At 33.1% G+C, this 25,930-nt stretch overlaps 1 protein-coding gene across 16 annotated transcripts in view; it reads right to left on the bottom strand.

Annotated features, from left to right (window-relative positions):
• Positions 1-25,930, bottom strand: part of RPS6KA6 (ribosomal protein S6 kinase A6) — a 202,331-nt gene that overhangs the window by 19,544 nt on the left and 156,857 nt on the right. For 15 of the 16 annotated variants that reach the window (XM_059910283.1, XM_059910281.1, XM_059910282.1 and 12 more), the window contains 4 exons: positions 25,016-25,174; positions 22,467-22,628; positions 17,459-17,535; positions 15,532-15,649 (listed from right to left, as the gene is read on the bottom strand). In XM_059910283.1, coding sequence (XP_059766266.1) covers positions 15,532-15,649; positions 17,459-17,535; positions 22,467-22,628; positions 25,016-25,174 — 516 coding nt within the window. Of the gene's footprint in view, positions 1-8,987; positions 9,151-15,531; positions 15,650-17,458; positions 17,536-22,466; positions 22,629-25,015; positions 25,175-25,930 lie in introns of those variants that run through there. The other variant, XM_059910285.1, reaches the window with a different exon arrangement.

The following is a 25,930-nucleotide window of genomic DNA, read 5'->3' on the forward strand; positions in this document are numbered from 1 at the left end:
TCCCTGGTGGCACAGTGGTTAAGAATCCACCTGCCATCCACGAACATGGGTTCGAGCCCGGGTCCTGGAAGGTCCCACATGCCGTGCAGCAACTAAGCCCGTGCACCACAACTACTGAGCCTGCGCTCTACAGCCCGCGAGCCTAGAGCCTGTGCTCCACCACAAGAGAAGCCAACTCAATGAGAAGCCCGTGCACCTCAACGAAGAGTAGCCCCCCGCTCCCACAACTACAGAAAGCCCGCGCGTGGCAACGAAGACCCAACGCATTCAAAAATAAATTAAATAAATTTAAAAAAAAGATCTAAATGTAAGACCAGATACCATAAAACTCCTTGATGAAAACATAGGCAGAACACTCTTTGACATAAATTGCATCAATATCTTTTTGGCTCTGTCTCCTAGAGTAATGAAAAAAAAAAAAAACAAAAACAAATGGGACCTAATTAAACTTAAAACCTTTTGTACAGAAAAGGAAACCACAAACAAAATGAAAAGACAACCTATGGACTAATTAAGGGATTAATCTCTGAAATATACAAACAGCCCAGGTAGCTCAATATCAAAACACCAAACAACCCAATTAATAAATAGGCAGAAAATCTAAATAGACATTTCTCCAAAGAAGACATACAGATGGCCAACAGGCACATGAAAAGATGTTTAACATCGCTAATTATTAGAGAAATACCAATCAAAACTACAATGAGGTATCACATCACACTGGTCAGGATGGCCATCATCAAAAAGTCTACAAACAATAAATGCTGGAGAGGGTGTGGAGAAATGGAAACCCTCCTACATTGTTGGTAGAAATGTAAATTGGTGCAGCCACTATGGAGAGCAGTATGGAGGTTCCTAAAAAAACAATTAAAAATAGTGTTACCATACGATCCTGCAATCCTACTCCTGGGCATATATCTGGAGAAAACCATAATTCGAAAAGATACATGCATCCCAATGTTCATTGCAGCACTATTTACAGTAGCCAAGACTTGGAAACAACCTAAATGTCCATCAACAGATGAAATGAGAAAGATGTTTTATACATATACAATGGAATAATACTCAGCCATGAAGAAGAATGAAATAATGCCAATTGCAGCGACATGGATGGACCTAGAGATTATCGTACTAAGTGAAGTAAGCCAGATAGAGAAAGACAAATATCATATCATTTATATGTGGAATGTAAAAAAAAGTGATACAAAATTAACATATTTACAAAACAGAAACAGATTTACAGATGTAGAAAACAAACTTATGGTTACCAAAGGGAAACGGTGGTGGGGGAGGGAAAAATTGTAGGTTTGGGAGTAACATATACACACTAATATATATAAAATAGATAAATAACAAGGACCTACTGTATAGCACAGGGAACTATAGTCAATATTTTGTAATAACCTATATGGGAAAATAATCTGAATAAGAATATATACATGTATATGTATATGTACAACTGAATCCCTTTGCTGTTCATGTGAAACTAACACAACATTGCAAATCAACTATACTTCAATTAAAAAAAAGAAATAAAATACATCAAATTGCAAGGGAAGGGGTAAAACTGTCACTATTTGCACATGACATGATGCTGTATAGAGAAAATTCATATATCTCCACCAAAATGCTATTAGAACAAATAAATTTAGTAAAGTTGCAAGATACAAGATTAATATACAGAAATCTATTGCTTTTCTATACACTAATAATAACCTATCAGAAAGAGAAAGCAAGAAAACAATCCCATTTAAAATCACATTAAAAATAATAAAATACTTAGGAATAAACTTAACCTGGGAAGTGAAAGACTATCCTCTGAAAAGTATAAAACATTGATGTAGGAAACTGAAGACAATAAAAAGAAATGAAAGATATCCTTTGTTCTTGGATTGAAAGAATTAATATTGTTAAAATGTCCATACTACCCAAAGCAATCTACATATTTAATGCAATCCTTATCAAAATACCCATGACATGTCTCAGAGAACTAGAACAAATAATCTTAAAATTTGTATGGAACCAGAAAAGACCCCAAATTGCCAAAGCAATCTTGAGAAAAAATAACAAAGCTGTAGATATCATGCACCCTGATGTCAAATTATACTACAAACCTACAGTAATCAAAACATTATGGTACTGGCACAAAAACAGACACATAGATCAATGGAAAAGAACAAGGCCCAGAAACAAATTGATGTTTATATGGTCAATTAATCTCCAACAAAGGAGGCAAAACAATACAGTGGGAAAAAGACAGTTTCTTCAATAAAAGGTGTTGAGAAAACTGAATAATTACATGCAAAAGAATCAAACTGGACTACTTTCTCACACCATATACAAAAATAAACTAAAAATGGATTAAAGAATTAAGACCTGAAACCATAAAACTCCTAGAAGAAAACATAAACAGTACACTCTTTGACATCAGACTTAGCAATATTTTTTGAACATGTGTCCTCAGGAAAAGGAAACAAAACCAAAAATAAAGAAATGGGACAACATCAAACTAAAAAACTTTTGCACAGCAAAGGAAACTATCAAGAAAACGAAAAGGCAGCCTACTGAATGGAAGAAGATATTTGTAAATAATATTACTAATAAGGAGTTAACATCCAAAATACACAAATAACTCATACACTCAACAGCAAAAGAACGAATAACCTGATTAAGAAATGGACAGGGGACCTGAATCAATATTTTTCCAAAGGCCTACAGATGGCCAGCAGACTAATGAAAAGATGCTCAACATCGCTAATTATCAAGGAAATGAAAATCAAAACCACACTGAGATACCACCTCACATCTGTCAGAATGGCTATTATCAAAAAGACAACAAACAACAAGTGTTGGCGAGAATGTGAAGAAGTGTTGGAGAGAATGTGGAGAAGAGGGAACCCTCATGCACTGTTGTTGGTGGGAATGTAAATTGGTGCAGCCACAAAGGAAAACAGTATTGAGGTTCCTCAACAAATTAAAAATAGAACTGCCATATGATCCAGCAACTTCATCTGGGTATTTACCCAAAGAAAACAAAAACACTAATCCAAAAAGTTATATGGAGTCCAATGTTCATTGTGGCAATTTTTACAGTAGCCAAGATATGGAAGCAACCTACATGTCCATCAATAACAAATGCATATATATGTGTATATATATGTGTGTATATATACACACACATTCACTGGAATTTTAATAAACCATTAAAAATGAAATCTTGCCATTTGCAAGAACATGAGTGGATCTAGAAGGTACTATGCAAAGTGAAATAAGTCAGAGAAAGACAAATACCACATGATCTCACTTATATGTGGAATCTAAAAAAACAAAATAAATGAATACACATAACAAAACATAAACAGTGTTATAGATACAAAGAACAAGCAGGTGTTTGTGAGAGAGGAGGGGAGTACAGTGAAGAAAGAAATAGGTAAGGGGGATTAAGAGGTACAAACTTCTAGTTGTGCAATAAATGAGTCATGGGTATGAAATGTACAGTGTGGGAAATATAGTCAATCTTTGGTGACATATTGTAACTAGACTTACCATGGTGACCAATTTGAAATGTATAGAAATACTGAATCACTATGTTGTGTAACAGGAACTTACACAGTGTTGTAGGTCAATTATATTTCAAAAACAAACAAGCAAATTCATAGAAAGAGAGATCAGATTTGTGGTTACCAGAGGCAGGGTGTGGGGGAAATAGAATTGGATGAAGTAGCTAAAAAGTACAAACTTCTAGTTACAAGATAAGTAAGTACTAAGGACGTAATATACAACATGATAAATATAATTAAAATGCTGTATATTTTATATGAAAGTTGTTAGGGTAAATTCTAAGAGTTCTCATTACAAGTGAAAAATTGGGTTTTATTTCTTTAATTTTGTATGTATATGAGATGCTGTATGTTCACTAAACTTACTATGACAAATATTTCATGATGTACATAAGTCAAATCATTATGTTGCACACCTTAATCTTATACAGTGCTGTATGCCAATTATATCTCAAAAAACTGGAAATTAAAAAAACACAAAGAAATGAACCTAGAATTTTATACTGAGTGAATATATCTTTCAATAATAATGGAGAAAATTACCAGGGATTAAGAAGGTCAATTCATAATGATAAAGGGGACAACTAATCAAGAGGTCAAATTTATAAATGATTTATGCACCTAAAAACAGAGCTTCAAAATACACGAAGCAAAAACTGATATATCTGCAAAGAGAAAAAGACCAATCCATAATTATGGCTGAAATATGAAAGCAGACATCACAACAGTATCTACAAACATTAATAGATTAGTAAGGAGATTTTATGAAAAACTTTATGACATCATATTCAACAATGAACAATTTCCTTGAAAGAAAAAGAATACCAATGCTCACTCAAGGAGAAATAAAGAAAACCCCAAGCCCAGATGAATTCACTGGTGAATTATAACTGTAAAATAAATAAAGGAAACCTCATTTAAAAGGGAGTCTTGCCTATAGGTTGCCCTAGTTTGCTTGTCCTGAATTGCAATTCTCTGCTTTTCCCCAAATAAACTCATTTTCCTGGTAAAATAACTGGCTCTTCTGGTTTTTTTTTTTAAGGTCAATATAACAAATATTTAAAAAGCAATTCCAATTCTAAATAATTCTTCCAGAAAACTGAAGAAGAGGTAATGTTTCCCAACTCATTTAATGAGGCCATTATTACCCTGATACCAAAATCAGAAAGATATTACAAGAAATCCACAAACCAAAATCCCTCATCAACATAATATAAAACTTGTGAACAAAAATTTAGCAAATCAAATTCAGTTATATGTACATATAAAAAGGATAACATATCATGATGAAGTGTTTATCCTGGGAATACAAGGTTAGTTTAACAATTGAAAATCAATGTAATTATAAATGCTATAATAAAAAAAAAAAAAAAAACATGTGATTTACCTCAACAGATATACAAACAGCATTTGAAAAAATCCAACATCCATCCCTAAGAAAAATGTTCATCAAACTGGGAACAGAATGGAACTTCCTCAACCTAATTAAAAGCATCTATGTAAAATCACAGCCAATATCATACTTAATGGTAAAAAAAAAGAATGATTTCCCTCAAGACCAGGAACAAAACAAGAATGCCCATCCTCTTCACTTCTATAACACTATACTGCAAGTTCTAGCCATTGAAAATAAAGAAAATACATCCATATGAGAAAGAATTAAAACTCTTTATTCATGAATGACATGATTGTCTACGTCGAAAAACTGATGAAATCTACAAAAAAGCTACAAGAATGTCATTTTATCAAAGTTGTAGTATACAAGTTCAATATAAAAAAACAATTGTTATTTCTACATACTAGCAGCAAAAAATTCTGGAACATGAAATTAAAAACAATGCCATTTACGATAGCATGAAAAGTAGGAAACAGGTAAAATACACAATAAAAGATGTGTAAGATCTGTATATTGACAACTATAAAACATTGATGAAATTAAAGAAGGTCTAACGAATTGGAAAGAGATACCATGTTCATGGATCAGAAGACTCAGTGTTGTTAAAATGTCAATTCTCCCCCAATTGACTTATAGATCCAACCCCATCTCAATCAAAATCCTAGTAGCCTTTTTTGGTGGAAACTGAAAATCTGACTCTAAAATTCATAAAGAAATGCAAAGGACCCAGTTCAAAACAACTCTGAATAAGTAGAAAACGGTTGGATGGCTAGCAGTATCTAATTTCAAAACTTAATTATAAAGAAACAGTAATGAAGGCAGTGTGGTAATGGAGTAAAGACAGACAAACAGGTTAATGGAACAGAATAGAAAGTACAGTAAGTCCCCCACATACGAACCTTTAAGTTGTGAACTTTCAAAGATGCGAACATGCATTCGCATGTCCAATCATGTACAAGTGGCTGTGCTTTTGTGTTCTTTACTGTACAGTACTGTATAGAGTACAGTAGTACAGTATCTTTATTTCAAGCCCAGGATGTCTGGAAGTAAGAGTAAAAGCAGTGGTGATGTAGCTGGTACTGCTAAGAAGCGCCAGGAATTGGAAGCCCAGAGAAAGGACAAAGAGAGATAATAGGAAGAAGAAGTAACTGAAGAATCAAAGATTCACGACACAGGAAATGGCAAGGGGATTTTCTTTATTTGAGGAGGCACTGTTAGTTTCTGAGGCACAGGATCTGAATGTAGAATGGTACACGAAGGTTGCAGCAGCCGTTCAAAACGCAATCCAGTGCTGTGTCATTTATGACGAGAAAAAAAGAGCTACTACCAAGACATCACTGGATCATTTTTTCTAGAGGGTAGATAAAATTGAATCTAGCAAGGAACCAGAACCTGTGCCATCAACGTCAGGCGTGAGTGAAATTGCAGCTTGCCCTCCATCTCCTACTGCTGCTGATCCTTCAGCTCTACCATCTCCTACCCCCCTCCCTCCTCCAGTCAGTAACCCTTCTTGCCTCTTTACTCAATGCCAGCCCCTGTATGCCAGCTGTTGTACTGTACTACTGTACTTTTCAAGGTACTGTACAATTTAAAATGTTTTATTTTTTGTTTGTTCATTTTTTATGTATCATTTGTGTGAAAATATTATAAAGCTATTACAGTACAGTACTATATAGCCAATTGTGATAGTTGGGTACCTATGCTAACTTTGTTGGACTTACGAACAAACTGGACTTATGAATGTGCTCTCGGAACGGAACTCGTTCGTATATAGGGGACTTACTTTATAGAAATAGAACCATGCATATTTAGGAAGCTGATTTTTGATCAAGATAGAAATGTAATTCCACAGAGAATGGATAGTATTTTCAACAAATGGTGCTGGAATAATCAGGTGTCTGTGTGGAAAAATTAGTTTTGAACCATATATTGCACCAAAAACAAATACTGAATCAAAATGTATCATAGATCTAAAGATAAAACCTAAAACTATAAAACTTCTAAAAGAAAACACAGGGGAAAACACTTGAAATTTGGGGCAAGGCAAAGATTTCTTAGCTATAACACCAAAAACATGCTACAGAGAAAAAATAAAAATGAAACACTGTCTTTATCAACATTAGAAACAATTAAGAGAATTAAATGACAATTTATAGACTGAGACCAAATATTTGCAAGGCATAGCTCTGATAAAGGACTTGCATCTAGACTATATTAGGAACTGTCAAAACTCAATAATAAAAAAGTGACCAAAATAAAAAAAGGGGGTAAAAGATGTCAATGGGCAATTCAAAGAAGATAAATGGATGGCAAGTAAGCACATGAAAAATGCTCAACATCGTTAGTTACTAGAGAAGTGCAAATTAAAATAATATGAGATACCGTTACATACATTTTAAAATAGCTAATATTAAAAAAGAATGATCATTATCAAGTGTTGGTGGGGACTTCCCTGGCGGTCCAGTGGTTAAGAATCCGCACTTCCAATGCAGGGGGCGCAGGTTCAAACCATGGTTGGGGAACTAAGATCCCACATGCCTCACGGCCAAAGAAGAAAAAAAAAACAAACAACAACAAAAAACAAACAAATCAAGTATTGGCAAGGATATGGAAGAACTAAAACTCTCATACACTGCTGGTAGGAATGTAAAATGGTACAGGAACTGAAAAACAGTTTGGTGGTTTCTTAAAAAGTTAAATATATGATCCAATCATTCTACTCCTGAGTATTTAGACAAAAATGAAAGGCATGCATCCATGTAAACACTTTCACATGGATACTCACTGCAGCTTTACTGGAATATCACAAAACTGCCAACAACCCAAATGTCCATCAACAGGTAAATGGACAAACTGTTGTGTATCCATACAACGGATATTATTCAGTGATGTAAAGTAACAAACTATTGATACACTCCAATAACATGGATGAATCTCAAAATAATTATGAGAGAAAGAGACAAAAAAAGAGTATATACTATATGATTCCATTTATAATCATTTCGAGAAAATGTAAACTAACCCGTAGCATCAGATAGTAGGTCCCTGGTTGCCAGGGAATGAGGGGCGGGGGATTGTGAGTTCAGGATGTGAGGCAGGAGGGAAGGATTATAAAGGAACACGAGGAAACTTTCAGGGGTGATGCATATGTTTATTATCTTGATTTGGTGATGGTTTCATTGGTGTGTAAATATGTCATAACATTAAATTATATACTCATTTTGTTGTGTAGCACACCTCAGTAAAGTTGTTTAAAAAAATCAATGGTCTAGCCCAAAAGAATAGGTTCCTCTACTCCCACTCACCAAAGTATGTTTCAACATATAAATTAACTATACATACTAAAATTTAACACTACTCTGCTCCTCATTAAACCTTATTTGAGCTTTTGTACTTTCCTGTGGATTCTGAAGGTTTACTGAAAGGTACAGGTAGTGATGGTGAGAGAATGAAAAAGAATTTTAGGAGATGGGCCTATACAAATATTGAAATATACTACTATGGCTTTAATTTCACTCATGAGGGTTTTTATTGCTAATGGGAATTTCAAAGATTAACATTTGATCATCAAAGTGCTTTATACATTCTTAATGATATTAGCTAACACTAACTGAACACTTATTATGACTATGTGGTACATTTATTAACCTGGTTTATCTTCATAACAACCCTGAGGTAGGTACTATTACTCTCTTCACTTTACAGATGTGAAAACTAAGGCACGAAGAGGTTAAGCACCATTCCCAAGGTCACATAGCTAGTAAGTATGTAACACATAACTAGTAAGTAAGGATAGGCATCCAGGCAGTCAGTCAGAGTCTGGCTCATAAGTACTAAACTATACCTCTCAATCTTCCCTATTAAACTCAATATTGATGTCTGAACTTTACATAATTAATTGCTGCTTTCTTTCTAAAGTAATAACTATCATGTACACACAATAAGTGCTCAATGTTCATAGCACTAAGTAAGCATTCATGAAAAATATCAAAATCTGTTTCAGAAAAAAAAATCAGTTTTTCATAACAAAGTTCAACAATATTGCTTTATTATATATTCACTGAAAAAATTTAACTGAAATTAAGGACAGTTAAAGCTAAGATGGCCATACAATTTGTTATCCAAAATGGGAAAGTTGAGAGCCAAAGGCATAAACCAGGACTGTTCCAAGCAAACTGTGATATATGGTGAACCCTGTTAAAGCAAAAAGGATATAATTATTTCTGGGGTAAAATTCAGCTAAGTTATATAAGACTGAGATTGTCAATTTATATTTGGAGACAAAGACTGATTTCCAAAACCAAAGTGGATTCTCCTTAAATGAAAATGAAAATGCAGTAAACATGGCCATATCCTAAATGCTTATAAAACATTATAATTATTGTTTCTTTGGAAAGATGAACAGAATGCTGATTAGTTTACAATATCAAATAGCTTCATAGCACAGTATCAACATTTTGCTACTTTCTTTTAAAGAACCTGAAGTAGTTTTAATAGGGCTTAATCTATCTTACTTCTTTTTAACCTCCCTGAAAAACAAGCAGTAAAATCTCCTTGACAGAATGACGAGAGGATGGATGACAAATGAAAAAGCAAATGTGTCATTATCTTAGGTAATATTCACTGAATTTTCTTGATAGCTAAGAGGAAAATGAGCTCACTCACAGTACACAAAAATCTGTCCCTTCCATATGAATAATTTTCCACTTTTTTCAAAGTAGATATAGTAGTGTTGGCCAGGTTTAATAAAAGATACTGTGCTACGACAAGAATGATCACTTATATACAATCACCTGGGTATTTAGTTAGATAATCTAGTTGGAAGAAAGCCATTACTAATTAAAATGATTAACTTAATCTAACTTAGACTTAAAGATTTCCTATTTTTTTATATCCATTTTAAGTAAAAGTCAGCAAAACTCCAAATTCTTTGAACAAACACTAATATGGGAGAATAGCAATTTTCCTATTCTCATAGTACTCAGATGGCAAATTCATTAAAGTTTGGAAACTACTGATTAACAATTCATCACTTCTATTTCAAATTTAATCATGTGACTGAGATAAACCATTATTTTCACTTCAGTTATTACTAATTATACTGCAAGCATTTTAATTTGGTCAAATGTATTACAATCCATACGTCCTCAGTATAAAAGACTGAGTTCCATACATAAGTAACACTTTCTGCCCTGATTACAGGTAACAACAAATAATTATCCCTCACAATTAAATAAGAATATAATTCTAATTACTGAATTTGCTAGTGCATTTCCCTAGCTTTGTTTAGACATTGTAGTCTTTCTCTAGTATTATTTGGCACAAGGTGTTTGAAAGCTATAGTACTAGAAGTTCTAGAAGTATTTCAATATAGTGTTTTTGTTTTTGTTTTAAATTTTTATTGGAGTACAGTTGATTTACAATGTTGTGTTAGTTTCAGGTGTACAGCAAAGTGAATCAGTTATACATATATCATATATCCAATCTTTTTTCTTTTTTTACATTCTTTTCCCATATAGGTCATTACAGAGTATTGAGAAGAATTCCTTGTGCTATACAGCAGGTCCTTATTAGTTATCTATTTTACATATGGTAGTGTGTATATGTCAATCCCAATCTCCCAATTCATCCCCCCCCCCACTAATCCCCTGGTAACCGTTTGTTTTCTACATCTGTGACTCTACTTCTATTTTGTAAATAAGTTTATTTGTACCCTTTTTTTTAGATTCCACATATAAGTGAGATCATGTTTGTCTTCCTCTGACTTACTTCACTCAGTATGATAATCTCTAGGTCCATCCATGTTGCTGCAGTTGGCATTATTTTGTTCTTTTTTATGGCTAATATTACGTTGCATATATGTACCACATATTCTTTATCCATCCCTCTGTTGATGGACATTTAGGTTGCTACCATGTCCGGGCTATTGTAAATAGTGCTGCAATGAACATTGGGGTGCATCTATCATTTCGAATTATGGTTTTGTCTGGGTATATGCCCAGGAGTGGGGATTGCTGGGTCGTATGGTAGCTCTATTTCTAGTTTTTTAAAGAACCTCCATACTGTTCTCCATAGTGGCTGTACCAATTTACATTCCCACCAACAGTGTAGGAGGGTTCCCTTTTCTCCACACCCTCTCCAGCATTTATTGTTTGTAGATTTTTTGATGACGGCCATTCTGACTGGTGTGGGGTGAGATACCTTACTGCAGTTTTGATTTGCACTTCTCTAATAATTTGTGATGTTAAGCATCTTTTCATGGGCTTTTTTTGCCACCTGCATGTCTTCTTTGGAGAAATGTCTATTTAGATCTTCCACCCACTTTTTGATTGGGTTGCTTGTTTTTTTGATATTGAGCTACATGAGCTGTTCATATATTTTGGAGATTAATCCCTTGTTGGTTGCTCCATTTGCCAATATTTTCTCCCATTCTGAAGGTTGTCTTTTTGTTTTGTTTACGGTTTCCTTTGCTGTGCGAAAGCTTTTAAGTTTAATTAGATCCCACTTGTTTATTTTTGGTTTTAGTTTCATTACTCTAGGAGGTGGATCAAAAAAGATCTTGCTGCAATTTATGTCAAAGAGTGTTCTGCTTATGTTTTCCTCTAAGAGTTTTATAGTGTCCAGCCTTACATTTCAATATAGTGTTTTAACTGTAAAGCTGCTGTGTAATATAGATTAAGTAACAAGTAATAAGCTTTGGTATACTTAATTTCCATATTATAGGAAAGAAGTAGGTGAATGATAACACCTTTCCTCTGAGCCTTCTATTATTAAAGGGTTATAGACCTCTTTCTTCTCCATTCCATCCACATAAGCCAAGCTAATCAAGCCTTTCTTCCTCCAGAAAGTCTTCCCTAACATGTGGTAGACTGAAGAGAGTTCTGGACTGAAAATCAATTCTAGCTATGCCACTCAGTGTATGACCATGGACAAGGTAAATTCTGCACACCTTGGTTTATCTATCTGCAAAATGATGGACCAGATCCCACCTAGCTCTAGAAATCTATGACTTATAAATACGTGAACAAAAGACTTCACTTAAAAGCAACTTCAAGCCAAAATGGAAAATAAATATTTACATAAAACCTGACCACTTATTTCAAATTTATAGCCATTCACAGTAGTACATATATACAATGGAATATTACTCAGCCATAAAAAGGAATGAAATTGGGTCATTTGTTGAGACGTGGATGGATCTAGAGACTGTCATACAGAGTGAAGTAAGTCAAAAGAGAAAAACAAATATCGTATATTAACGCAGGTATGTGGAACCTAGAAAAATGGTACAGATGAACCGGTTTGCAGGCAGAAATTGAGACACAGATGTAGAGAACAAACGTATGGACACCAAAGGGGGAAAGCTGCGGGGGGCTGGGGGTGGTGGTGTGATGAATTGGGCGATTGGGATTGATATGTATACACTGATGTGTATAAAATTGATGACTAATAAGAACCTGCTGTATAAAAAAAAAAAAAAAAAAGAACCAAAACAGCCAAGACAATTTTGAAGAGGAAGAAGAAGATGTGGTAGTGATAAGGTGTGGAGACTTATTTATGCAATAACAAGACTTTTAAAATAAAAGTAGTGTAATGTTGGCATGGGAGTGGGCAAGTACTGTATGTCAATGTAACAGTTCAGAGTGCTCAAGAAATGACCCACATATAATGAGAACTTGGTGTTATTATAAATTGGCATTATATTGATTAATTTAAAAAAAACTGACTACTTATTTCAAATTTATAGCCATTCACAATAGGAAAATATTTATATTTCTATATTGTACAAAAAAAAGCTTATAGTGTAAATTAACAATGCAAGGTATACTTGAGGAAAAGATTAAATAGTTTGTGAAAAGAGAATTCAATTAAGTATTTATTATGCTAGGTATGATAGGAAATGCAAAAGTGAATATGACATTTAAAGCTCCCTGAGTGGGAAAAATAAAAATGCGTACAAATGAATATATAACCAGGGAGAAAGTGATTAAGTACTAATACTCTAATAAAAGTACACACAATGCAGTAATAGGAACGCAGTTGAGGAAAAGCACAAGTTGCTCTTTTTAAAGAAGGCAAGGGAGGAAGCCACAAATAACTGTCCTATAAAAACTTCTACTGGGCAATTCTTTTTTTGGTCAAGGGTGTATGTAGCTGAAATAAGTGACATTTTACTGACTTAAATTATTGTAAAATTTAGATAGAAATGCCTTCTAATTAATCAGGTATTATTGTGTTTATTTTTAATATATTGTGACATCATGAAAACTTCATTACTCTCTTGCCTCTTCTACTCTTGTTTTGTTTACCAGATTCTTCTCCTTGTCCCCACTGTTTAACAAAAGGGAAGCAGCAATGTCAATGTTCTCAATGCTGAAACTATTGTAGCAATAAGACACACAAAGCTAACATGACTTCCACTATCACCCCCACCCCCACCCCATTTAACTGAATGAACAAATTCTAGGAACTGTGCATGGACAGGAGGCAAACAGAATCATCTTCTATATGCTTCTGATAGTGACACTCACCAATGTCAAGAAAAGCACTGAAAAGGGAAAAACAACTTATAAGGAACTATAATTGAGTAAAACAATTGTCATGAGGTGACAGTAAATGTTACAGTTCTCCCAACTAAAGGGAACTAGTATAAGGGGTTATGGGTAACTGAACAATAGTTTACCTTCATCACTAATTTAAAACAGACAAGAAATTATCGAATTGTTAAAATGTACAGATTTTTTTTAAAGTTCATATAGCTCATTTGCTCAGTAATCTGCCACTATTTTCAGAAAAATTCCAAAGACAGAACTAAAGTAATTTAATCCATAAAAAGGGAATACATGAAAGAACTTGTGAAATATTTCAACATCCCCCAATATCTTTTTCTATGTTAATTTCTCCAGAATATCAGACTAAATGAGGTGAGAATAAAACTGAATTTTGATATCTATTATTCCTTAAGCACTACACAGATGCAAACATAAAACACACAGAACATGGAAAACCAAAAATCTAAGCACAAGTGGCATATAAATCTCTATTTCAGCATTAGATTCACTGTTGCTAGTTATTTTTTTTTTTAAGGAACACAAGAGTATCATGTGTATAGCTTTAAACATTGGAATTGTTCCTTGGGAAAATGTACTTTTTGACGCACGACCTGGCTGACTAGAAAATACATATATTTAATGAATAATATTAGTAGTTTCAATCACTTTATAAAGGGAAATCTGACAAATTATAAATAAACCAAATTGCATAGAAATGGAATTTTGGAATTGGAAGGAACCAAAGGGAGAACTTAATCCCCAAATTTTACAGATGAGCAAACTGAGGCAGCTAGTTAGTAGATCAAAAACTAGCACTCAGTTCTCTTGGCTTCCAATCAGGTGTTCCTTTTACTACACCACACAGCACACTTGTGTTATGGCTAAGATCCAAACACAATCTCCTCCCTGTTTTTCTAATGTTTAAAAGGTAATGATACTCAAATCTCTGATTTTCTTATTCTACAGTGATCAGGATACAAGATTTACTCCATAATGTATCCTACAGATTAGCTAATGTCCTTGAGACAATTAGGTTTTATCATTAGCAGATATTAAATACAAGCAAATCCTTTTGTCTTAAAATGTTTTCTACTTCAAAATGTAGCTTAAAAGCTTTAGGGCCCTATAAACCACATGCTGACAACTTTGGGTTGTTGTTTTAAAACTTAAAATGTTTAGACTATAAATGTAAGAATTAGTATACAAGCCTTGACCTATTATTTTTTCCCTAAATTAAGTAAGGCCAGTTACTTTGAAACTTCACTAATAACAACAGCCACTAGCCACCTGTGGCTATTAAGCACTTTTAAAATGTAGGTACGTCCAAATTCAGACGGGCTATAAGTATAAAATACACACCAGAATTTGAAAAATTAGTATGAAAAAAGAATGTAAAATCTCACTAATTTTTAAAATATTGATTAGATGTTGAAATATTTTGGGTATACCAGGTTAAATAAAATATATTATTAACATTAATTTCACCTGTTTCTTTTTGTTTTTAATGTGACTACTAGAAATTTTAAAATTTAAAAATTACATTTCTATTGAACAGCTCTTAGCCATCAATTGTAAATATCTAGGTACGACTGATAAAAAGTTTGTATATTCTCTAAGAATAAGTTAACATTATAAAAATCACCTACATAATCACTAGTCAATGTCTGTGCTAAAGAAGATATGATGTGTAAAATCATACTAAATGCAGAAATCAACTTTAGTTGGCTTTACATATTTTTCCTCAGTAGATTTACATTTTTGGTTTTGGTTAATACTGGAACTGGTTTATATTCCCTGATCACATATGAACTGATAAGAGAGAAATGTGCCCCAGAAGCATGGCAAAAAAAAAAAAAATTCAGCCTTTGTCTTCTTCAATCCACACATATATGTGAATTGACTTAAAAACAAATACTGACATAAAACACCATCAGATACTTTGCAAATGCAGACTAGGCTATAACTTAAAGATTTCAGGAATTAACAGTAATTCAACAAAACAAAACATTTATATAATTTATACCTTTGCTCCATCTGAAATACTGTCCCAGTTTCCACCACTCAAAGAGAACTTTCCATTGCCTATACGCAGCAGTATCTCTTCAGGAGTATCATTGGGGCCATTAGCAAATGGAGTATAGCTATTAATAAAAAAGATTTAAGTATACATAAGGGCCTAACATATACATTAAATCTAATTGAAAGTGATGAGTATAGAACTACAAGCATATATTTACTATAGCAAATTAAGAATACCACCTAAAATTTCCCTTTACTGTTCATATCAAATTTTACATTTCAAACAATAAACTTAATCCTAATAAATTATTTAATAAAATGAAGAGTCTTGCCTACATCAATCATCTTTTTTTTTGCCTTTGATCAGTTAATCAATGTAAAATAAAATACATTTATGTAGCTCTACATTCTGAAAATCAGACCAGAATGAAACATGCAAATTTTGTATTCTCACAGGCATAAGTTAGCAAACCAAATATACCTACTATGAAGAAATTGTTAATTTCATATATTCATAATATATTTATTGAATTGGCTCAAATTTATTCATTAGCATTTTATCAATATTATCAGTGAAAACAAGTTAACAATAGTTTTAATTAATGTTTATGAAAAACTGGTTAAATATTTATATCAATGTAACAGAAAAATCCTCTATAGCCATTAAAATTATTACATGGATCAATATTCATGGACAGGAAGACAAATACATTGTATGAAGTTAAAATAGGTTAAAAAAGAATTATAGAATGACAAAAAGTGATCAGTTTTATACCATTGTAACAAATGGAACTAAAAATGGTATTCAAATTTGGGAACAGAAAGACTTATGGTTAAAAAGTATGAGGAAGATGTCTTAATATGTTAATGTGTTAATTCCCTCATGTAACAATTAAGTTGAGATAAACACACATACATATGCACACACACAAAATGTTTTGTTTAGTCATAAAGTAAATATTTGAAAGCAGCTATCTAGAAATCATATCCCATGGTTTGAAACCAATACTGCTGATTGCTGTTCACATGCAAACTTGAGCTACCCTTAACTTTAGCACTTGCTGTGGTCTATAACTATTTTGCATACATCTAAAAGTACGTGGAATATACTGACATGTGATTATCACCAAGCCAATAAATAATTTAGAGTCACCATTTTCATAACTTATCTTTATAAAGCTCCTGCTATGTCAAGCATATTTAATTATACTAAATGGCTTCTTTAAAAACTCACACCTAAGTACATTATAATTACATTATAATTCTTCAAATTCCATTCTACACATTAGACTTTGCTAAACCTAGCATTTATCTACAGCTACACATTTTTACTCCTAAATAAAAGTGCTATTCATTATTAAGAGTAAAACAGCACTTGTATTATTTATAAATTAACAATATTAACACAATCCAATGGTTACATTTTTTAGTATTTCTTTATCCTTTTAAGAGAAGGCAGCTGTGCATGTTTCTGTAGTTTAGTATTGTTACTACTTTATTTAGCTTTCTTATAAAGCTCAATCTTACTAAATCTCTACTGCCAAGAGAACCAAAATTCAAGTACTTAAAAAAAATTAACATCAGCAAGTTCAGTGGGTAAGCACCTGCTGAACCATGAAATTATTTTATGCTCAAGTAAACATTTTCAAAAAGTAATACACTCAAATGTAAAATATCAAAGTAAAAATATATGCTTTGTTTTAGAAGTTTTAGTTCTAATTGAACAATCTTTTAATTATATATCTAAATAATGCCTCCTTAAACACCTTACCTTATGTTTTTTTAATTTTATAAGTACATAATATATAATATTTTGAAATGTTGATAGCATTTTCCTTAAGGTTACTTTCATCTGTCCTCTTTCTAGATGAAAATATACAGGTGAAATTCAAATAATGATGTGAATTAATCTGAGTATACAAATTTCTTACCCAGCCAACATTGTGTAAAAAAGGACTCCCAGACTCCAAATATCACAAGCAGCATCATAGCCTTGTTGCATAAGAACCTGAGAAAGAAATACTCATCTGGTACTACTCAGTATAAACTCAGTTTTCTCATCTAAAAGAAAGTTGTGTTTCTAATAATCTCACAAATGTTCACAATTTAGCTCATTTTAATCTTTTCAAAAATAGATTCACAATGTTAAAGGCAAAGTCTTCTGCAATTAACAAGCATTCAATAAGTGGCTATTAATGTGATTAAGCAACATGAGTGATACAAAAAAAACAACCTTTTTAAGATATGATCCCTGACCTCAATGAGCTTTCACTCCTCCTCTCAGGAAATCCAGACACATCAAAATTTAAAATAATATGTACAGAGAGCTTAATATATTCTACACAGAGTACTGTCTTTTAACCCTGACACTGACTCTATGAGATAGATATTACTTCCATTTTGAAGATGAGGAAACTGAGGTAAATGTTAAGTAATTTGTCTAATATCACAAAACTAGTGAGTGGTGGAGCAGGCATTCTTACTCTAATGTCTGTGATTTTAATATCTATGATAATTGCCTCCTTACTACACAAGAGGTGGTAAGATAATATATAATCTCATGAAAGCAAGATGAATTTATATTTTATATACAAGGCTCATATCTTTAAAAAAATTAGTATATTTCTGGGTCACAAACACACATTTGATAAATTCTGAATGGTTTCATTAATTTTTCATATAATAATTTTGGTAGTTTTTTTCTTTTGAGACTAGTATTAATAAAAATCAAATAACATATTTATTATATATTCATGTGAATATTCTCTGTGAAGTTAATAGCTAGTTTGAGGTGAAATAAGACCTTTTTTTAAATTTAGAAAAACAAGCCCACTGCTAAAGCCTTTAGACATAGGAACAAAATAGAAACATTATTAATGCATTAACACTGGGGATTGTATAACCACCAGAATGGACATTTCATTTATAAAAGGCTAAAAATATTAATGTTTAGCTTTGACAATGGCCAGACTTGAATAATAAGTATCTAACTAACTTAAAATTCAACATATAATGTTTTTTTCATAGTCAAAGTGTATTTATAAGAACACACGTACCTGCAAACTTGGGAAGCTGAATAGGCTATCAAAATACCTATTTAACTGGCTTATGTAAATAACACAAGTGGAGACTACAAAGGCCCTAATAAATAATGAGGTAGAGCTAAACAATTCACATCACGATAAGCCTAACCTGGCATCCTCTAGTGAAACATAAACCTCTCCTGCTTTTTTCCCCTATCTCTTTCCTTTTCTCATCACTTCCTTTTTTTTTATAATAAATTTATTTATTTAATTTATTTATTATTCTTGGCTGCATTGGGTCTTCGTTGCTGTGTGCGGGCTTTCTCTAGTTGCGGTGAGTGGGGGCTACTCTTCGTTGCGGTGCACGGGCTTCTCATTGCAGTGGCTTCTCTTGTTGTGGAGCATGGGCTCTAGGCATGCGGGCTTCAGTAGTTGTGGCTCGCAGGCTCTAGAGCGCAGGCTCAGTAGTTGTGGCGCACAGGCTTAGTTGCTCCGTGGCATGTTGGATCTTCCCGGACCAGGGCTCGAACCCATGTCCCCTGCATTGGCAGGCGGATTCTTAACCACTGCACCACCAGGGAAGCCCTCTCATCACTTCTTGTAGTTCTGGGCATCACCATGTTTTCCCTGGTTCCCTTAGGACAATAGTCTTAAAGGTTCCCAGATGATCCAATGCAAAGCCAAGGCTGAGGGACTGCTTAGTGAACTAGTTGGGCAGGCAAGGGTTAATCAGTGAGTCAGCTATAGGTATTTCATACTCCCAAAACCTTCAGAGTTAATGAGAAGAAAGGCACTGGAGGAATCATATTGCTTAATCTAATTAGGGTCAACCATGAAAAACTTGGTTTAGCTTTACCACACACTTAAACCCATTTTGTATGTGTAAAGAAGAGGCAGTCTACTTTTGTTCTAGAGTAGGTCTCAATGTCCTATTAATAGTAAGAACATACAGCCATAAAAAAACAAGGCAAGGTAGCGGGATGAATGAAAGAGTACAGTGTAGAAAGTAACGTGTTTCATACCTTCTTACTTTCATCGAGTTAAATACAAAGAAGATAGAAGTCAGAATTAAAGTAGTTAATGACTTTACTTTCTCTCTCATTTGGCTTCCCAAATCATCAAAATGTAACATAGAGATTCTCATTCAGATAAATTCATATTTGGAGCAAAACATATGACAGCCCAAAGCCAGAGCAAAGCAGGGTAATTTCACATTTACTTTTTTAAAAGAGTTGCAGGCATAGCATCCATCCAATATATTGTAAATTCCTCTAGTTCAGGATCATTCTTAGACCTCAGTAGACATTAAATGTCAGTTGAATAATATGATAGATTTGCTTTTATAAAAGAATAAATATTTTTTGAGATACATTAATTTTTGTGACATAGGTATAGTACAAGCACATCTATTAAGTAAATAAGCCTTAAGAGGTTGACTGAATTGATGCATATCAAAAAAGTGAATGAATATTCCTTATTGTTCAGCTGAAATTGTACTACTAATTAGTTCTCTTTTAGCAAATAAGGGCTCTTAATGAACTGTGATGAAATAATGAATTTATACTCTCATAAATGCTATTATTTATTCAAATATCTGCATGGATACTTGAATCTTTCTGATTCTAGTTTAAAAGATGATGCATTGGGCTTCCCTGGTGGCGCAGTGGTTGAGAATCTGCCTGCCAATGCAGCGGACACAGGTTCGAGCCCTGGTCTGGGAAGATCCCACATGCCGCAGAGCAACTGGGACCGTGAGCCACAACTACTGAGCCTGCGCGTCTGGAGCCCGTGCTCCGCAACAAGAGAGGCCGCGATAGTGAGAGGCCCGCGCACCGCGATGAAGAGTGGCCCCCGCTTGCCACAACTAGAGAAAGCCCTCGCACAGAAACGAAGACCCAACACAGCCAAAAATAAATAAATTAATTAATTTAAAAAAATGATGCATTTCATACACTTCACTAATAATTTTTGAAAGGGTCTGAAATTTTAGAAACAAATCTTACCCCAAACCTGTTTTTCATTTATAACAATTTACAAATATGCATTGATTGCTAGCAGAGGCTTCAGCTCTTGATAATAAAACTTTTCAAAGCATTTTGAAAATACAAATACTAACCTAGCCAAAGGTAGTTCAGACACTAGAGGCATTAGTTACAGACAAGTGGTCTCCACATGCCCACCTGAAAACCTTCACTATTACAATGGTGAGAGTGTCTTACTACAATGGAAGTCTGGTAGGATAAAAAGCATCAATGGGCTGTATTCTACTCTGCAGATTTGTACTCATTTGAAAATGTTTACCTAGCCAATAATCTAAAAATGTTTACCTAACCATTAATCTAAACACAAACATACTGTATATTTTTCATTTTAATGAAATGAGAAATATACAGTATACCCTATATTTAACAGAAGAGCCTTAATCTCAAATTTCTATCTTCCTATTCTATAAAACCATTAAAATGCCCTAGAAAAGCTAATTTTTGTATGTCTAAGATATCTCTTACACCTGGGGGCAGTACAATAACCCCTTCTTGGATCATGCATGCATCCCAATTTTTGTTTTGGGAAATACAGTTTCCATATATTTTAATGTGATAAAAATTTGTACATTCATTATTCTATGAATATAATTAGAATATAGATTAAAGCACATTCTCTGGATACATACATAATTTCTTACAGGGCAAATCTTATCATAAAAACCCTGTAAAGCAGGTGTTATACTTGTTCCTCAACATTAACATCTTAAAGGAAGATTTAATAAATTTTAACATGGGAACTTTTCACTATTAGAAAGTTATTTTCCTATTTTCTATGTTTCTATTTTCGTCACTAGAAATATTATTTTTCTAATAGCTACATTAAAATACAGATTTGTTGATATTTCAATACAAGAAATATACTGTATCTTGTATTATATCTGATATGCAATATTATCCATAAAGGACTAGTATTTAATGCAAAAAAAAAAACATGCACATGAGATAGGAATTCATCCTCAAATTATTTTATTCTTCTTCTGACTTGGAAAATTCAATTTTTCTAACCTGAGGATATCTGTGTATTTTGATTTGTGTTAAACATCCGATAATCCATATGACTTAGCATTATTCATAACATATAAGAACAGTTCTTGACTTTTACAAAGAAAACTTAAAAAGAATCTATATGACCAATGCCATCCCTGATTCATTTTTCATCACCCATACTTTCACTGCTGTGGGAGTTGCTACTGTCAAAGCTCCCATCCCCATTATCAGAACTGACAGACTGCTGGAGCTTGCCAAATGTGAAACGTGCACCCCTTGACTTCCTCATCATCACCTTCCCTGTCTCTTCTCTCTAAGATCTACATACAAATGTTATTTGCCAAGAAAAACCCCACTGCTTATAAAAAAAAAAACCCTGTGAAGCTGTTTTCTCCATGAATTAGAAGATCTTAAAGATAATCGGGGATGGCATTGCCCATGTTATGTATAATGCTAAACAATATAAATCACCTCATGTTCAGCACAAACCAAAATATCTGAAAATATCCTGGCTTTGTTACTCAGTGAATGCTGTTATTAAGTACTTTGAGCCTCAGTTTCCTCATTTAGAATATTTAATATGTTTAAGGTGAGGTTATCTTCACTCTCTGCCCTGTTCTAAAACGGTATGATTCTGAAACCACTATGTAACCCAACAGAATAGAATAATCTGATTATTACATTCAGGTTGGTTTCAGATGCTAGTTATTAGTCTGAATATTTATATTGGGAGCTATCAGAATTGAATGATTTAAAGAGCTTTATAGCTGGGAAAGGACAAGATAACTCAGCTTTTACCTACCTACCATAACACATACATGATATCAAATACATTTAACTAAAGGAAAAGAATGAAAGGCAAATACTGAAGTTTTAAAGAATACCTCAGGTGCTACAAAGTTTGCAGTGTAGCATGGAGTTAAGAGAAGTCCATTTTCTCCTCGAAGTTGTTTTGCAAACCCAAAATCACAGATCCTAATGGAGTCTGCGTTGGCTGATTCATCCATGTATAAAATATTACTGGGTTTAAGATCACGATGAACAACCTTGAACATTAAAAAAAAAGCTTTACATTTCTATAGCTAACTAAATATCTGTGAAATAAAACATTGTAAGTTAATATATTTCCAGGAAAAGGAAATGTCTCAATCATAAAATTTTGAAAATGATACTTTCTCCAACCATGATGGCCCCGACAACCTGAAGTACACAGACGAAATTATCTCTGTCAGACAGATGTGCCAGTTTTTATCAAGCCACCAGTTTTGTTAACCACTTCCAATCTCAAAACTCACTTATCAGTTCCACTTGTGGATATAATGGACTAAGACCCTACTCAACACCCCCTCCCCACAGTAAACAAATATAAAACCTGAGTAGAAAAATCAACTACCTTGAAGGTACTGGGGAATGAGCAGGAGACAAGACTCTGGTGGGGAGTACATACTTGGTTGAAGGAGGGAGCTGCATGAGTAGGTTCCCATATCAGTCAGTGGCTTTTAGCCTAGAGCTTAGTACAGCCCCTAGGGCACACAGTAGTAGTAAAGACATGAAGAAAAGGCCACTGTCTTTCTGGCCTGGAGGACCAGAAAAGAAATGCTGGGAAACCGTGAATGCTGAGTGGAGGAATACAGTAAGGGAAAGAGCCAAAACTGACCCTTGAATCAAAAATGTGTAGAGGAGGTTCAAAGTAGTTCATAAAGACAAAAGATATAGACAGAGACCACAGCTGCTGCTCAAAAAGCAAAGTTTTCAGCACAAACCCTGCTAAGAAAATTACCCACTGAAAACAAAACAAAACAAAAAATAATCACTGGAGAAAAATAACAGAATATAATAAATCTCCATAAGTTAATACACAAATGTGCAGTACACAATCCAAAATTATCTGATATACAAAGAACCCCTCCCCCCAAAAAATGGAACACAGTTTCAAGAAAAAAGAAAATCAATTCCAACTCCAATATAAAACATGTTGGACCTAACAGCAAGCATTTTAAAGTGGCTATTATTGTGATATGATAGATGTGCTCGGTAATGCTATGGTGGTAATCATACTGTAGTATATAAATGTCTCAAATCAACATGTATACCTTAAACGTACACAATATTATATGTCAATTATAGCTCATCAAAATGCCTTTGTTCAAAATTCACAAGACTAAATAAATATAAGAGAAATTAAAAAGTAAAGTAGCTCCTATAACTATCTTCAGTGAAGTAAAACAAAATGCTTTCAATGCATGAAAACTCGGCAGAAAAACAGAAACAGTAAGAACCAAATGAAATGCTAGAAATGGAAAATATTCTGAAATTCTCTATGTGATAATTTTCTTTCTGATACACTATCCACTTCATTTAATCTAGTCCTATTTTTAATCAGCAGTTTGCTACATTAAAAGGTCTTTCAAGACAAGGATCAAGACTTAAACCCATGGTTGAATCTGCAATACCTTTTACAATGTCTGGCATGTAGAAATGCTCAACACATGTCTGTCATTAATTTACTTAATTGATGTATTGTTAATTTCTAAAATAATAAACAAAAGAGGTTTATCATTTTCTTCTTCTCAAAAATTCTGGTCATCCTTTATTTTAGAGTGTGCTGATAAAGACAATCAAGGAATTGAATTATTATAGAACTACTCCTTTAGCATTATACAATTTACATTTCAAAATGCTGAAAATGTACTCTATAAAACCACACTCAAAAATGAGTTCTGGCACCTGTAGAATTTTCATTATGTCATTGCTGAGTCGTTCATTGTTTTATTGTTTATACATAAGTGGGTACATATCTACTACTACAACTATTCAAACTTATATTTTTAAATTATTTGTGACTTTGTTTTCTTGTTTAGCTACATATATAATAAAAGTGACCTTTTTTGATAACTCAGTTCATTTGCTTTCTTTATGAAGAGATAGGAAGCAAAATAACAGGGCTGCCTCTCCACTAGAAATTTCAATATAGTAATACTTCAAATGTTTAGAATCCAAATTTCTTACTGTATTGGGGGAGGGGCTGGCAACAATCAAGATATGCAGTCTTGCCAGAACTTTATATGTTAGACATAGTATAATTTGAATAATATTCACAACATGTCCTTGGATAACTCTTTTATGTTTCACTTTTAAGTTTGATTAGGTTTAATAATTTAAAAGTCAAGGTTAGATATATTTGTATAATTCAAACCACTTTTACAGCTAATATGCTATTAAATTAGGGCTAACAGGTAGAGTGAAGAAAATTAATAAGGTATTACCCAATTTCCTAATCCTATAACCTTCACTACATTATGAATTTTATTAGGCGATTCCATATAAAAATATGTGATAGAAAAAGTAATTCATTTTAGATGTCATATCCTATATATTATTTTGTGAAGATATAAGCCCCAGAATTAAAAGGAAGAATATAACTACAACTTACTCCTTGACAATGAAGATAGTCAACTGTGTTAGTTATTATAAACAGTACATCACTAGCTTCCCGTTCTGAAAAACATTTTTGTTTGAGAATACGGTCAAGTAGCTCTCCTCCTTTCATCAAATCCGTAACAAGGTAAACATATCTACCATCATCATAAACCTAAAAAAGAACATATTTTATAAATGATATTATTTATAATTACAATTCTGAAACGTTTTAAATTATATTTACTTTGCTTTTCTAATGAACCTCTAGTGTTAAAAAATATATTATTCCTTTAGTATTAATATAGTGCAGGCTCTACTGAAGGTTAAACTGGCTAAATGGACTCTTACACCATTCTGTGAGACCATGTGAAACATATAATTGTTTTAACTTTTGAAGTTTTCTGTTATACTTCATCAAAGAATATAAATGGAAAAATAAAACTTTGTGCCTCTCAAATGGCATCTGTCTCATTTTTTTACTGTATTATAGGCACTTTCCTTCCTTAATGATAGTAAGCTTCCTTCTGGCAGTAAATATATTATTTGTTTTTTAATATCTTCCCCATAGTCTATTATCTGACATGGTGTCTTAAATATTTGTTGAATTCAAATACTATATCAAGGAGAATATATTAAAAATATGTACACCCTTCTATTCAGATCATGTGATATCTACATCTACACATACAAACACATATGTGTAGACATATATCTATCTATCCACACACATACATACATTTACATATACATAAAATACTATTTAAGGATTATAAATCAAAATGCATATCATATTATCTAAAACAAACTGATCAAGGTGATGGTTTATTTGTCTGCCTTTTCTACAGAGGAAAGAGCATTATTTTCTTTATGTGAAAAGTCAGCATTCAGTAACATCTATTAATATGAGTTATATGTTCACTTTAAAAAA

The sequence above is a fragment of the Balaenoptera ricei genome, chromosome X (assembly GCF_028023285.1).
Source record: "Balaenoptera ricei isolate mBalRic1 chromosome X, mBalRic1.hap2, whole genome shotgun sequence".
NCBI classification, from domain to species: Eukaryota; Metazoa; Chordata; class Mammalia; order Artiodactyla; family Balaenopteridae; genus Balaenoptera; species Balaenoptera ricei.